Consider the following 14,702-nt stretch of genomic DNA (forward strand, 5'->3'; position numbering starts at 1 on the left):
TAAAACCTTTCGAGATATCTCCCCTCCCCTAAGACCCCCAACCCTTCCCCCTCCTCCTTCCCCCTGCCTCCACGTGTATGCCTCTCTACCCAACACACTCCTCCCCCAATCCCAGGTTTCCCTTTCTTGGGGCCTCTATTGAGCCTTTACCTGACCAAGGACCATTCCTCCCATTGATACCCAAAAAGGCCTTCCTCTGCCACATTTTTGGCTGGAACCATGTGTGCCCCTTGGTTGATGGTTCAGTCCCTGGGAGTCTTGGGGCGTCTGGGTGGCCGAAATCAATGTTCTTCCCATGGGGCTGTAAACCCCTTCAGCTCCTCCCTACCATCCTCTAGCTCCTCCATTGGGGACCCCATGCCCAGTCCAATACTTGGTTGTTAGCATCTGCCTCTGTATGTGTAAGGTTCTGGCAGGACCTCCCTGCCCCCCCAGCCCCTGGAGACAACCATGGCAATGCTCCTTTTGGCATACACTTCTTGTTGACCATAGTAGTGTCAGGGTTTGTTGACTGTTTATAGGATGAATCCCCAGGTAGGGCGGTCTCTGGGGGCCACTGGGATTCTTGTCCTCATCTCAAGGCTGCTCTAGGTGGCTTCTCCTCATGAACCAGCTGAGGGACAATGGGACTGCTTACATGGCAGCACAGGGCTCTAGCCCAGTGTCCAGGAAAAGCTCCCAGCTTTGAAAGTCACTCAATGTTATTTTTGCCATATTTCTAAGCCCACCCACAGCATTTGCTAAAGAATAAAAAACAAAAACATTGTATAGCAAAAAGTCCATTGAGAAAATAATAATTAAGTGAAACATGTTTGATTACCTCCGACTTTGCACAGAGCTCATGCCTGAGTCTACCCTATCTGTGCTTCAGCAGTCCTGGAGCTGGTAGGAGGCCCGGCCTGACAGCCCAAAGACAGCAAACCCTCTGAAAGCATCAGAAATTCCCTGCTTCTCCGCCTTGAGGACCGAAAACACCTACTCTCCTCTCCTCTCCTCTCCTCTCCTCTCCTCTCCTCTCCTCTCCTCTCCTCTCCTCTCCTCTCCTCTCCCCTCCTCTCCTCTCCTCTCCTCTCCTCTCCTCTCCCCTCCCCTCCCCTCCCCTCCCCTCCCCTCCCCTCCCCTCCTCTCCTCTCCTCTCCTCTCCCCTCCTCTCCTCTCCCCTCCCCTCCCCTCCCCTCCCCTCCCCTCCCCTCCCCTCCCCTCCCCTCCCCTTCCCCCCTCCCCTCCCCTCCCCTCCCCTCCCCTCCCCTCCTCTCCCTTGTCTGAGAGGGTTTGGAAGAGCTGGCCTGTCTCTCACTGTGTCCCTTCATGGTGTCCTGTCTGTTACCCAGCATACAAAGTCCTGAGCTTGTGTGTGCTTTAGTCTAAGGCATCAAGAAGACATCTCCAGAATCCCTTCTTCAGTGGGTGTCATGGACTTGCCAGGGTTTTTCCCTTCACAATCATGGCATCTTCCAACTCAACAGATAGATTCAGTGCCAGATTTCCAGGAGACAGTGCATGTCATCACATCTTTGCTGCATGGTGACAGACATTTGTTGCAGACCACAGACTCCACTGTAACAGGATAGAACAGAAAGGAATTTTAAGTGAGTCAGCTTTGGAATTTGTGGAATGGTGTTTAAATGTCTTCCTGTCAAGAGAAATGCTTTGAACCATATTGTAAGCTTATTGGTGTGGCTGCTGTCATATGACGTTTTGGTTAACTGTTTATCTTTATGGGTCACAGAGTTTTGTTCAGATACATTCAAAACCATTATATTATTTGCTAATAGAGGGAACTTGTATTGTAAAACATTGAATTATAAAACTTCATATTTGTTTTGGCTTTTGTAGACTTATGATTATTTTCTCTTGGAAATTGTTTTATAGATTTTGATTCCATGTCCAGAGTACACCTGACAGTCTGTATTACCTGTACTGCATCACAAATGCAGAAGCGCCAGCATCCAAAGACACTTGGAAAAGTACATTTCTTATTTAAAAGAATTCAGGAATTAGATACCTTAACAGATATGTGGAACTTAAACTAAATCTATAACTTAAACTAAATATATAGACTTTCAGATTGCCAATGTATCAGAAACAGGATGGCAGACATGGGTGAGGTCAGTTGAGTATTTCTAATAGTAATAAGCCCAGAGTCACATGATCAGGCAGCCTTGTATTATGGGCATCAAGGAATAATGCTTACACATAAGCCTTGTATTGAGGGTGATCTTTAAGTTGGTCTTTAAGCTGACTGACTGGAACTACATGTGCCTGGTGTTGGTGTTTCCAAGCAGGCTGCCCTTCCTGGATGGGAGTCATGGGTAAACAAGGAGAAGTTGGGGGTAAGTGCTGGTCTCAGTGGCTGTCAGATTGTAGCACACTTGACAGCCGTGGTTAGGTAGATAGGTGTGAGCAGCAGGAATTTGGACCTGCTGGAGTTAATGGATCCAGCTGAAGACTTGGGGATCGGGTCCCTTGGCTCTGCAGTTCAGTGTAGGCCCAGTGTAAGGCATGATTCCTTAGCTTTTGACAGTTCTGGCTCCAGGCCTTCTGAACTTACAGTTAGGACTCTGAGATCCTTGGTTCTAAAGGACGACAGCTTCCTAGAGCCTGTCCAGTGACTAGTGTCCGTTTTTTTCTCTTCTGCGTCTTTTTAACCTGGCTTCTATCTCCGCTCTCTGTCCTTTCCATTGCCTCTTGGTTACTGCCATGTGCTCTTGCACCATTGAACTCCTCCAGATAGGCAGCCCCAGCCACCTTGCTGCTTTAATGTGGCCTCCTGCCTTCCCAGCTCTGCTTCCTGAGGTGTCACACAGCTCCTTTCCTGCAGCTTTTGCAGCTCAGCCTGCTGGCTGCCCAGCTGCTGCTGCCGTGCTCCTCGGCCACGCCTGCCACTGCACTGTCTGTGGTCAGTGCGCCGTTTCTTCTTACCAGCTCTGCCCACAGTACTAGAAGCAGGCAAGAAAGGAAGAACCACTAAAGAAAATCCTTTGTGGGGAGTGAATGAGTGTGTGTGTGTGTGTGTGTGTGTAGCAGGCAACACAGAGTATCTCTTAGCCCACTCACTAAATGAGGGTGCACAATCTACTTATATAGACAGAGAAGGGGTATTTGGACCAGTCACAGTGCACCTCACATACAAATGAAGGCTTTTATTTGCCGTAGCCGCAGACCCCATGTGAGGCTGGGGTGGTGGTGGTTCCAGTGATTACCAAACCTTATGAAAACATAAATCCTGTCTGAGGTCGTACTTCCAGAGGCAGAACATGAGTGTAACTGTTGATCAATTGCCTCAAGGTATCTGTGGAGTGTATCTGTGGAGATGGCAGGGAGACAGTCAGTTTGGTAGACTACTCCCCTTCCCCACCCTAGCTTATTTTCAGTGAAACGGGCATTAGGAACTCAAGAAGTTGTCATTGACACTAATGGTGACGTCAGCAGACTTACCAGGGCACCTATCCTGAGGAGGAGGGAGATGGCTCTTCTTCTCAGTGCAGTTTCATATGTAGACGAGATGTGGCTTGGTCAAGCAGTAGATTTTTAGCAATGGCTTTTAGATAATATCTCTTTTAAATAAAATTTTAGCGATTTAAATAGCGAACACATAAAAACAAATAGAGCGGTCTTTATGCTACAGGACAAGGTGAGGCCGAGCAGCAGTGGGAGCAGGCACAGCAGGGAACGCTGTGGAGCGGTGGAGCGGACGGCCTGCCGGGCAGGAGGCTCCGCGGGCCTTAGAGTGTCCCTGCCTCTCCTGCTTCCTGTTCCCCTGGGCCATATTTGTCTTCCCTGGGGCTTTTCTCAGGCAGCCTGTGCTCTTGAGTCATAAAATGAGCAAGTCATTGAAAATACACAGACTATGAAATAAAGTACACGTCCTAAAAATAGCAGCTAGATGACTATAAGTGATTTTGCTGTTTTTGTTGCTGTTCACAGGCAGAAGAAATCCTTAGGCAAGAACTGGAGAAAAAGGAAACACCAAGTTTATATTGCTTGCTTGGAGATGTCCTGCAAGATCACTCTTGCTACGACAAGGCCTGGGAGCTGTCCCGACACCGTAGTGCACGTGCCCAGCGCTCCAAAGCTCTCCTCCATCTTCGGAACAAGGAGTTTCGGGAATGTGTGGAGTGCTTTGAACGCTCAGTGAAGATCAATCCCATGCAGGTAAGGCCTCATAAAGCCTCCCATTCTTGGCTTGGATGGGTTATTGATTGTATAAGGAGAAGATGTCTAGATATACACACACACAGATAAAACATTTAAAATATGTTTTCTGTCTGTGTGTATGCAGGTGCACGTGTAGGGCAGAGGTTAACAGGTGCCAGCCCTCAGCAGCTGTCCACCTTGGTTTTCGCGATGATCTCTCAATGTCTCTCATTGATCCAGAGTTCATTAAATCAGTTGTGTTGACTGCAGTGAGCCTCAGGGATCCTGTGGTCTCGTCCCCAGTGTTGGCATAGAAAAGGCGTGCTGCCACTCGGGCTTTGTACTTGCTGGGTGTGAGAATCAGGCTGTCTTGCTTGGATACTGTGCTGATGGAGCATCCCTCCAGCTCCATTATATAACTTCATGAGAGTTGAAAAATTACTGCAAAAGGTATCTAGATCCTTAAGTCACGACAAGTCTACAGGAGAGGACCTAGTTTTGAGGGGAGATTACTTTTCTTATACATAATGATATGCACTTGATAAAATGATCTTGAGACTGTCTTTCCTCTCTTTCCTCTCTCTGTCAGACTTTATCATGGCTTTCTCCATTCACCAGTCATGGCTCCTGCACATGTGCACTGACTTGTCTGCTGGAAGCTTGGGTTGCTGCCCGCCCTTGCCTGGTACAAAGAATGGCAAGGAAGAAGGGTGTGTGTAAATAGTACACTCAGAAAGTGTCTTGTACACTGAAACAATCAGTTTGCTTAGAACAGGGGTGTCTGACCCTTCGGTTCCTCAGGGTCAGACCAGATGGAGAAGACCTGTCCCCCACACACTAAATCCAAAAGCAATAATGAAAACTTATGAGAAAAAGTCTGTATATTTGATATTTGCTACTGCAGATAAGCAAAAGGCCTTCACATAGTAATTCTAATCATAGCAAACCTTCATTTAAGATTGTTGAGCAGGTCCTAAGTTTATGATCACTAATAAAGAAAATTTTTGTTACCTATCCAGTAACAAAACTCATTGTTTTAAAATTATAAATGTAGTATATAATTATAAAAGTAACATTAAACATTTTTATTTGACATTGCATTTGAAAACTGGATGCATCAGTATCCAGTTTAATGGAAGCCACCTCGATTCTCAGCGAGCTCTCAAGATGCTCATAAGATAACTCAGTTCTGAGTTTACTGAGAGTGTGCTTCGTTGGAAAGAGGTGCTCACGTGGGCTGAAGAGGTGGCTCCGCAGTTAGCACTTTACTCTTGCCAAGAACTGGAGTTTGGTTCCTAGCAAGCATCTGGAACTCCAGTTCCAAGAGTTCTGGCACCTTCTTCTGCTCTCCTCAGGCACCAGACACACACATGGTGCACATACATACATGCAGGTACACACTCATACACATAAAATGAGTAAATCTGGAAAATATGTAAAGCAGTTGCTCACAAGTCGAGGTGTCAGCAGAAAGTGAAGACATGAGTAGTGAGGACGCTTGTCTGTGAAGATGGGGCCCAGGAAGTCTGGGAGGCACGTGATGCTTTAGTTAAATGTCAGACTGCAGCTTTCTGCATTTCACCTGTAAATTGGCAGGTAACAGATTTATGTCACTTGAAACTGGAGTCGTGAATATACCAAGATACTATCTTCATGGAAATCCTGAAATCTCTTTCTAAACTCTGTGTCAGATTGAGAAACAAACGTTACATAGTTTGGTCATAGGACAGTGTTTGGCAGTGTCAAGATGCATAGAATTGTTTGCCTTAATCTGAATTTGTCATACTTGCTGCTTGACACATTGGTTTTTAACCTCGAAGAAACATGTTTAACTCATTTAAGTGAGGGGTTAGATCCAGTAAAAATGCTAAGTCTAGAAGCCAGATTTTGTCAAGTCCAGGCACAACTGTTGTTTGATAGCTACAGGCAGCGTGATGATGTGTTGAAAATCATAACATCTTACTGATATTTTGATATTTTGCCTTGACTTAGCCTTCTTGACAGGTAGTGATGTTACCATAGTTAGCCTAGACATCTTCCTCTCCTCGCCTCACCGTTCCTCCTCCCTCCTCCCCTTCTCTCTTCTCTCCCCTCCTTCCCTCCCCTTCGTCTTCCTCTTCCTCTTCCCCTTCCTCTTCCCCTTCCCCTTCCCCTTCCCTACTACCCACCTCCTTTTTAAAAAAGAACCTGTTCAGTTTTTAGGAATTTCTGTAATCGATTTAATATTTAGCCCCTTATGAAATTCAGTCTTGACAACTGTTTGTGTGATATCCTTTTTTTTTCCTTTGGTGTTTTGTTTTTTTCGAGACAGGGTTTCTCTGTGTAGCCCTGGCTGTCCTGGTACTCGCTCTGTAGACAAGGCTGGCCTCAAACTCAGAAATCCAATTGCCTCTGCCTCCCAAGTGCTGGGATTAAAGGTGTGCGCCACCACTGCCTAGCGATATCCCCATTTTTAATACTTTTGATCATACGTTTTCTTGATGCATTGTATAGTGTGATGTCACTGAACATGAGTTTTGAGCGGTGATTGTATCATCTTCTATTAATTTTATGAAACCTTGGTTTTTACCTACGATCTCCACAGCAGATTTAAATATTCTGTGGTTAATAGCTAATGCTGGAAATTAATATGGCGGCAGTTGGTCTTTAACCAGCTAGTTCCCCAAATAGCTACAAACAGGCTGAGCCCTTATCTGGGTGGACTCCCCACCAGCTAATCTAAGGTAACCCGACCACCTAGCCCCGCACAGCCTTGCAGCTAGCGATACCTACCTTCCAGGCCCGTAGTCACACCCATTTCCTCTTATGTTGCCTCGTGAAAAGCCTTCCTCCTTTTTCTTTCTAGAGTTCTTTTCCCTCCCAGGCAATCCCACCTTCCTCTCTATACTGCCCAGTCACAGGCGTTAGCCTTTTATTGACCAGTTAACTTGAGGAGCAAGGTTTGTACAACAAAAGCTGGCATATGTGAGCATTCCACTCCTGTTGGGGCAGCCAGACCTTGAGGCACAGAATTTAGCGTTTTGAATACATAGCAGCACCAGACCAGCTTCAACATACATACTGATAGTGGACAAAGGAAATCACTTTAACATAAATTCTTTTACTGTTCTGTATACATTTCTTTTAGTCCCTTTTAATGGCACTAAAGAAGTCATCTCCTCAGTGGCATCACACTCAGTGGTACAAATGGCAAGTGGAGCCGTATTTGTGGGTGAGTGTACCAGCCACCCGAAGAGGAAGAGCATGCTCGCGCTTGCTTTGTGCCTCGCTGCAGTGCAAGTTGATGAGCTACAAAGTTCACAGTCAAGAACTCAAGCTCCAACACATTTTAAAAAGTCCTTATGTTGTAAGTGTGTGATCCTTGTGTTGGGCCACCTTTGTAGCCATCCCAGAGCCCATACAGCTCATGGACTGCTGCTTGGGTACCCCTGAGTTAAAATTTGCTACTGATATTTTCAGGACTCCCAGAAGCCAGGTACCTCTCTGGGCATATTGCTAGTACTGAAATCCAGATGATCTGACTGTGGAGCCAACAGGTTTTTTCCCCCTTAGTTAAGGCTAAAAAATACATATGTAACATGTAATTTGCCTTTCCTGAATGTGCAGTTCATTGATATGAAGTAGGTTCATGCTGTTGGGCAACTGGTCTCTACAACATTTTCATCTGTGAAGCTGAAACTCAATCTGTTAGACAAGTCCTCATTTCCTTTCTGTAAGCCTTCGCAGCCGCATTGTCTCCTTCTTAGCAACTATTCTCCATCTCCATAAGAGTCATATAGTGTTCTTTTTCCTTATGTGTATGAGTGTTTGGCTTGCATTTGTTAAGTATACGCCATGTGCATAGTGTCCGCAGAGACCAGAAGAGGTCATTGGATTCCCCTGGAACTGGGGTTGCAGGCATTTGTGAGGTGCCCTATGGGTACTGGGAACCTAATCCTGGTCACCTCCTGGAGCAGCAGTGCTCTTAACTTCGGAGCCATCTTCCCAGCCCTCAGTGGTCATCTCTGGTGACTGGCTTTTCCCCTTAGCGTGTGCCCACTGGGCTCATCCATGCTACAATAGCGATGTGAGTCTCTTTCTTATGGGACTGGATAATATCCCATTGTGCCACATCTGTCCCCTGCTCACTGGCTGGACATGTGGATTGCTCCCACATGGTGCCTGTTATGAATGGTGCTGAAATGATATGAAAATGGGTGGGCAAAAAAGGTAGACCTGGTAGTTTACACTGAAGAAGACATAATGCTTTCAAAATTAGCTTTCAAAGAATCAGGTTTCATTAGAGTATTCTTCAAACAAAGTTTAAGGTGTGTATGTGTGTGTATGTGTGTGTGTGTGCACGCGCATGTGTTAATAAGAATAATATTTAGTATCCTCCAAACCTGGTGATGGGTAGCAGTCTGGGGAAGAATAGGACATTCACATACAGCGTCTCTGCTGGAATTAGTGGGGATTGCATGGCAGCAGAGCTGCTTAGTGTGTAACTGTGGAGTTGCTTTTCATCAACAGCTGTACCAATGCAGTGATTCTTATTACAAGTGATTACATAACTTCTGGAGATAATTTTGACTTGCATAATGGGGAAGTGAGGGCATGTGCTATTGGCTTGTGAAAGGAGCAATATCAGAGATGTTGCGGGACAAAAATCCCATGATACAATATCTCAGTGCACAGCTGTCTGTACTAGCTTTTCTGGCCTGTCATGTGAGCAGCATTATGGTTGAAAAACCATGTCCTAATTTAAATCAGTCTTTCCTCCTCTCACATACAAGAGAATAGAATGGACTCAGCTTTGAGAGACAAGTCATACTTAAGGAGGGCCAGACGGTAGAGCTTTGGGAACAAAAACTAAGTTGTATGCTGAAGGCATGGACTTGCTGGTAAACATGCCAGTTTTTCAGAGCTGGAGGAAATAGGGCCTTTACAATGGGAATGCTAGATTGACTCAGGCTATCACATATCTTAAATGTGAGGCTATACTGTCTTATTTGTTTGGTTGTTAGGGAACTAAAGTTGATTTATGTCATGCTTTGCCTTCATTGCAAGAATGAGCTGTGAGCAGAGGGACTCAGGGCCATTGCTTTGTGTACACAGCTATGGGAGGGGACACTAGATAGCCTGGTAACAAGCTATGTTTTGCAGGGGGGACACTGGAACAAAAGGATGACTTGGGGGAAGTTGCAAGGAAAGACATGACAGGCTTGATGGCTTTGTTATACAATTTAGAACTAATTACTGAGACAAAGAAGTGACAGCTGCTCAAAGCAGAGTCGCAGTACAGACAGATATTATGTGAGGGTATTTTGCAGCCTGCCATGTGTCTTCAATTCAGGCAGACTGGAACAAATGCCAAAATACACAGGCATTTGGTGCTCCAGTTCTGCACAACTACAAGCTATAACTCAAACACTAGACTCAGTGACTTGTGACCCAAGTTGGATGTCTCTAAACAAAGAGCTGTCATTACACTGTGCTATCTCTTTTAAGTGCCACAAGAAAGAGAAGCTAGAACTTTAAAAAAAAATGTTGTCCAGAAGATTAGTTTTAATGTGAGATGTAGGTAAATGGAGCGAGGCATCTGCAGAGCATCGATGTAAAAATAGCACTGTTTGGCTTTATGTCAAGGGATGGGCTGCGGCATTAACATACTGTTTATGGCACACTTCTCAGAGAGCCAGAAGACACACACTGCTTGTTAGTGCTGGAGGCTGCTAGCTACCATCCACTCATGCCCACCCATTTTTTCCCCCACAAGACTCAAGAAACTAGTAAAATTTAATCTTGGACTTCAGGGATTTAAGTACTGGGGTAAGTAGGGAAGAAATCTAACCAAATCTCCACAGAGACCTATGTAAAACTTAAGTTTTTATTTCTGTTGTTAGACATTCTTCCCCTTGTCCTGACTTTTATGCAAAACGTAAAAATGAATTGCTTATATATCAAACCAGTATGTGTAGCACGGAAAAAGGAACGTGTTCATTCCTGTCATGTGTTCCACCCCAGCTCAACACGTGTGTTTTCTTTTCTTTCCTTTTGTTCCTCTCTCTTTTGAAAAGCTTCTTTTCTCCTTAACTCCTCTCCTTGGTTAGCAGATACTTCACCTTTGTAAGGTCATGTGATGCCACTAGTAGTAAGGACTTGAGGAGAGGGGAGTAGCTGCCCTGCAGGATGGGGCAGGGGAGGCGTAGTGCTGATGTGAGGGGGCAGCTGTTGAATGAGGGATGAGAAGCAGAGGATGCTGAGGGGGGAAGCTGCCTTCTCAGCTGGAGAGAGTGTGAGGGAGAGCCTGGCTTCTAGAGTTCACATGGCTGTCCAGTGTATGCTTGCTACCTAGGTGGCCCATCCAGGGAGTGGTGGCTTTAGTTCTGTAAGGACTGACATTGTTTTAATTCCTTAATTAAAGATTTTAATTCCATTTTGGACTGGGGGGACAGCTAAGGGGAGTAGGAAGAGGGAAACTGGCAAACTCACAACTGCCTGTAGCTCCTGGTCCTGCAGATCAGCACCTTCTTCTGGCCTCCAGCAGTACCTGAACTCATGTGCACAAACTGTGCTCAGATACACATACACAGAACATAAAAATAATAAATCTCAGAAAGAAAAGAAGGCTATATCCAAATGTAACTTGCAATTATGGCGTGAATAATTTTTCCTTTTTTTTGTTCTTTAACATTTCATTTTTTGTGTAGGGCAGGTGAAAATGAGTAAAATTAGTTTTAATAGATTAGTTTCCTTAATACCTTAGGTTTTTGATCTATTAACGCATTTTGGATAAAAGGCATTAAAATTCTGGGTAAAATTCCATCTGTCACGGGACAGATCTAACATTTCTAAATGCTGCTATAAATTCATGTATGCTAAACAGACATTGACAATGAAGTCACTTGTTTCAGAGGACACAAATTAGACAAAATAAGATGCAATTTTGCTTTCTGTATTTCCCAGTCAGTAGCTTCTGTGTTGTTACTAATAGCAGTGATGGTAGTGTTTTGAGATACTGACTTACTTTGTAGCTCAAAATGGCTCAGAATTCACAACACTCTTGCTCAGCCTCCTGAGTCCTGGAATTGTACCTGGTAATTATACTTGAACCAACAGACCTGATGCATTTTTGATTTGGGGTCTTTAAATCCCCTTACATGATAAAATTGACAATTGGTAAATAGATAATAGATAATGCTTTTTAAAAATTATCAATTTTAAATTGTTTTAGTATTCTTTGTCTTTTTGAAAGGGTTGTTGTTTGGACAGGATATTATGTAGTCATGTGACTGAACAGTATCAAGTGCCTGCCGTATAGCAAATGCAGACGTGGGCTTGCATTAGGCTGTGCCAACTTATGAGCAGAGAGCAAAGAATTTGTGCTGGAAAATAATAAAAGGAGAACCAGTCTGTGAACCACTTAAGGCCCTGCTTTAGGGGTATCTAGCTCTATGGATAGGGAACTCTATTGTGATTTTGTGTAAATGACTGATATGGCACACATAATATTGTTGAAAGTTTAATTAAAGAATGAATGTCATAGGTGAGTATCAGTGACTTTAGCTGTAAGCATGAGTAGGAATAGGATGATGAGGTTTGCTACAAAGGAAGATTTTCAAGTTTACCCTTGGGTTGGCAGGATTGAAGGAAGCCTTGGAACCAGTGTGGATGCCAGATGCCGTGTGTGTGTGTGTGTGTGTGTGTGTGTGTGTGTGTGTGTGCGTGCGCGCGCGTGCGTGCGTGTGTGTGTGTGTGTGTGTGTGTGTGTGTGCGCGCGCGTGTGCGTGTGCGTGTGCGTGTGCGTGTGTGTGTGTGTGTGTGTGTGTGTGTGTTGTGTGTTGTGTGTCTGTGTGTAGTACAGGGGATTGAACCCAGGTGCTGGCACACGGTAACTATACATTAATACTACTCAGCAACATCTCCAGACCCAGATGTCTCTTAAATTAGCCACAGGAAATTCAGGAAGAACTGCTTTGCAGAAGGTGTGGTATGGTTTGGATGTTGAATAGGAGGTGACAGTGCTGTTACAGCAAAGGTAGCTGACAGTCCCGTAGAGCTAAAAGCCTGAGGAAAGAGCCATTGTGAGACAGAGTGGAGCAGGCAGATGCTGTTCCTCACATGTAAGTTGAAACTACAGTAGTAAATAAATTTCTTCAAGAACATTGTACCAGCTAAAAATATGAGATAGGCCCTGTATTCTGGACCTCCAGTGACTGGAGGGAGGTAGGAGAAGGACACTACCAGAAATACAAATTAAATGGAACACACAAGGGTCAACACAGCACATTGGCTAGAGGGGAAAGAGCTAAGGGGAGGGATCATAGAACTGAAAACATCAGGGTGATGGCAAATGCTATAACATTCATAGAAAGCTAAGAGCGGGTCCCTGTCGTTGAAGCCCACTGTTGACCATGAGAAACAGACTCTAAGGACTGAAGAGTGAGTGGGATGAGACAGCAGATTACCATCAGTAAACTGCTTACTGGGGAGATGGTGGTCAAATGTAGTGCTGAACCAAGAACAGATAGTTAAGTAAGGAGATACTAGATGACTTTGTTTTGTTGCAGGCGGTGGACAAAGGTGGAGGGAAGCCAGTGACAATGCTGAGTGGTAGAGCGGCAGGCACTAGGAGACAGAGGGATGAGGAGAGATGAAATATTAGCTTGCAACAGGAATAATGTTTCCTGAGACTGGAGCTTGTTAAAGCACTGATGATCTAAGCTAGTATGTAATGTGGATTCCTTTAGACCAGTTAGCAGTATTGAGAGATGCAAAAGATTGTTAAGATGCAGACTTGCCATCCTTTGATTTATGTGTGTTAAGTGGGGAGAGGAGAGGTGCGAGTCCCCTGTAACCAGTGGTAGACTAAATGGGCAATGTTCTTTTGCTGCCTAGAGGTGAATGAGGCAGTGATAGTCAGAAAAGGCCTGATGGCAAAGAGAGTTTCAATGTGGACTTAAAGAAGGATTAGATTTGCACAGAAGTGAAACTGGAACATGTCTTTTGGGAATAATATATTCTGCATGTGCAAACACCGGTCATTTAGTAAGCAAAGATTCTTGGTGACTGTAGAATTTTGACTTTATTTTATTCTATCCTAATAGTAACACAGCAAGGAGTATTACATATGACCAGGTTTCAGGTACTGATTTTTAAGCACTCTGTGGGCATTCTTAGCTGGCAGCACAATCACCAAGGTCCTTAATGTTTTTACTCACTTTATAGATGAAGAAATAGAAGTGTTAGTGTGTACCAGTTGCTGTAGTTCATGAAGACTGGAGATGATGCTCAGCCTGGACATCTGCCCTAGCTCCAGAGCGTGGAGGACACAAGGTCAAGCTCTAGAGAGTCCTGAATACCATCAGCTGATGGCTTAGAAGTTGTTTCCCATTAATGAACAGTCACTGGGCTATTGGAAGAAGCAGAATAAAGTTGTAAGATTGATTTTGGGGAGCTGTCTGGCACTTGATGCCCAGTGAGTCTCCAGAGCCCTTCCTGTCAGCCAGACCTTTATATACATCCCAAGGCCCAGGCCGCAGTCACCCTTATGTGCAGGGCAAACGTTCCCTATCAGTTTAGTGTTTTTTTGTTTTGAGGCAGGATCTTACTATGTAGGCTCGGTTGGCTTTGAACTTGTCATTTTTCTGCCTCGTCTCCCTAACACTGGGTTTAATGGAGTGTGATACTATGCTTGATTCATTCTAGTTTTTGAAAGGATAAAATATCTCCATTTGAAATGTGATCTGATAATTTCTGCTGTATTATTTGTGGTAAAAAATTCAAGGAGATTGGTGCTCCCTTTTCAAAGAGCACACAGGATGAACATATGTGAATAATATGTACAGAAAAAAATCTCTCTCTCTCTCCCTCTCTGCCTCTCCTTCTCTCCCCCTCTCCCTCTCTGCCTCTCCCTCTCTCCCTCTCTCCCTCTCTCCCTCTCTCCCTCTCTCCTCTCTCCCTCTCTCCCTCTCCCTCTCTCCCTCTCCCTCTCCCTCTCATATTGGTAAGTAATTTAAAAAAGAAAAGAAGGAAAAAAGAAAGGAACTCCTAAGGCTTAATTTTACAACTGCCAAAAGACTTGCACCCTGTGGTAGCATCTGGGCTGTAACTGAGACTAAGTACAGTGGGGAAGGCAAAAACACTGCCTGATACCTGGTTCTGAGTCCTAGGAACCCCAAGGAGCATAGCACAGGCCGGTCTATCCTGTGCTTGCATAAGGTAGGAAGCCGAGTCTGTGTATCGTGTATCACTCCACTGCTTGGAAAAACAGAGCCAGTGTCTGTATGGGCTAGCTCAGCTCTGGTCCAGTTGCTCTCTGTAGCAAATGTGGAACTTTCTCTCCTACCTATTGCTCTGCATGAGTAATGGTAGAAATCACTGTTGCCGGGAATATGTAACTCAACAGGAACATAAACCTACTAGGAGGTCTCAGGTGCATATGACTTAAGCAGTGTATTCTAGAAAGAGTAGGCAAATAACAGAATAGCTGTAAACATCCAAACAAGAAGGGAAACAGCTTTAGACAGCCAGTAGTAGAATTCTTTTACAACAGTAAAAGAAAAATGGAGGAAACTATCCCTTTA

At 44.6% G+C, this 14,702-nt stretch overlaps 1 protein-coding gene across 2 annotated transcripts in view; it reads left to right on the forward strand.

The window, feature by feature from the left end:
* The window catches only part of Ttc27 (tetratricopeptide repeat domain 27), a 138,976-nt gene that overhangs the window by 77,743 nt on the left and 46,531 nt on the right, over window positions 1–14,702 (forward strand). For both annotated transcript variants that reach the window (XM_052186371.1, XM_052186372.1), the window contains one exon: window positions 3,928–4,155. In XM_052186371.1, the coding sequence (XP_052042331.1) occupies window positions 3,928–4,155 (228 nt within the window). The remainder of the gene's footprint in view (window positions 1–3,927; window positions 4,156–14,702) is intronic.

This window comes from Apodemus sylvaticus, chromosome 6 (genome assembly GCF_947179515.1).
Source record: "Apodemus sylvaticus chromosome 6, mApoSyl1.1, whole genome shotgun sequence".
Lineage (NCBI taxonomy): Eukaryota > Metazoa > Chordata > Mammalia > Rodentia > Muridae > Apodemus > Apodemus sylvaticus.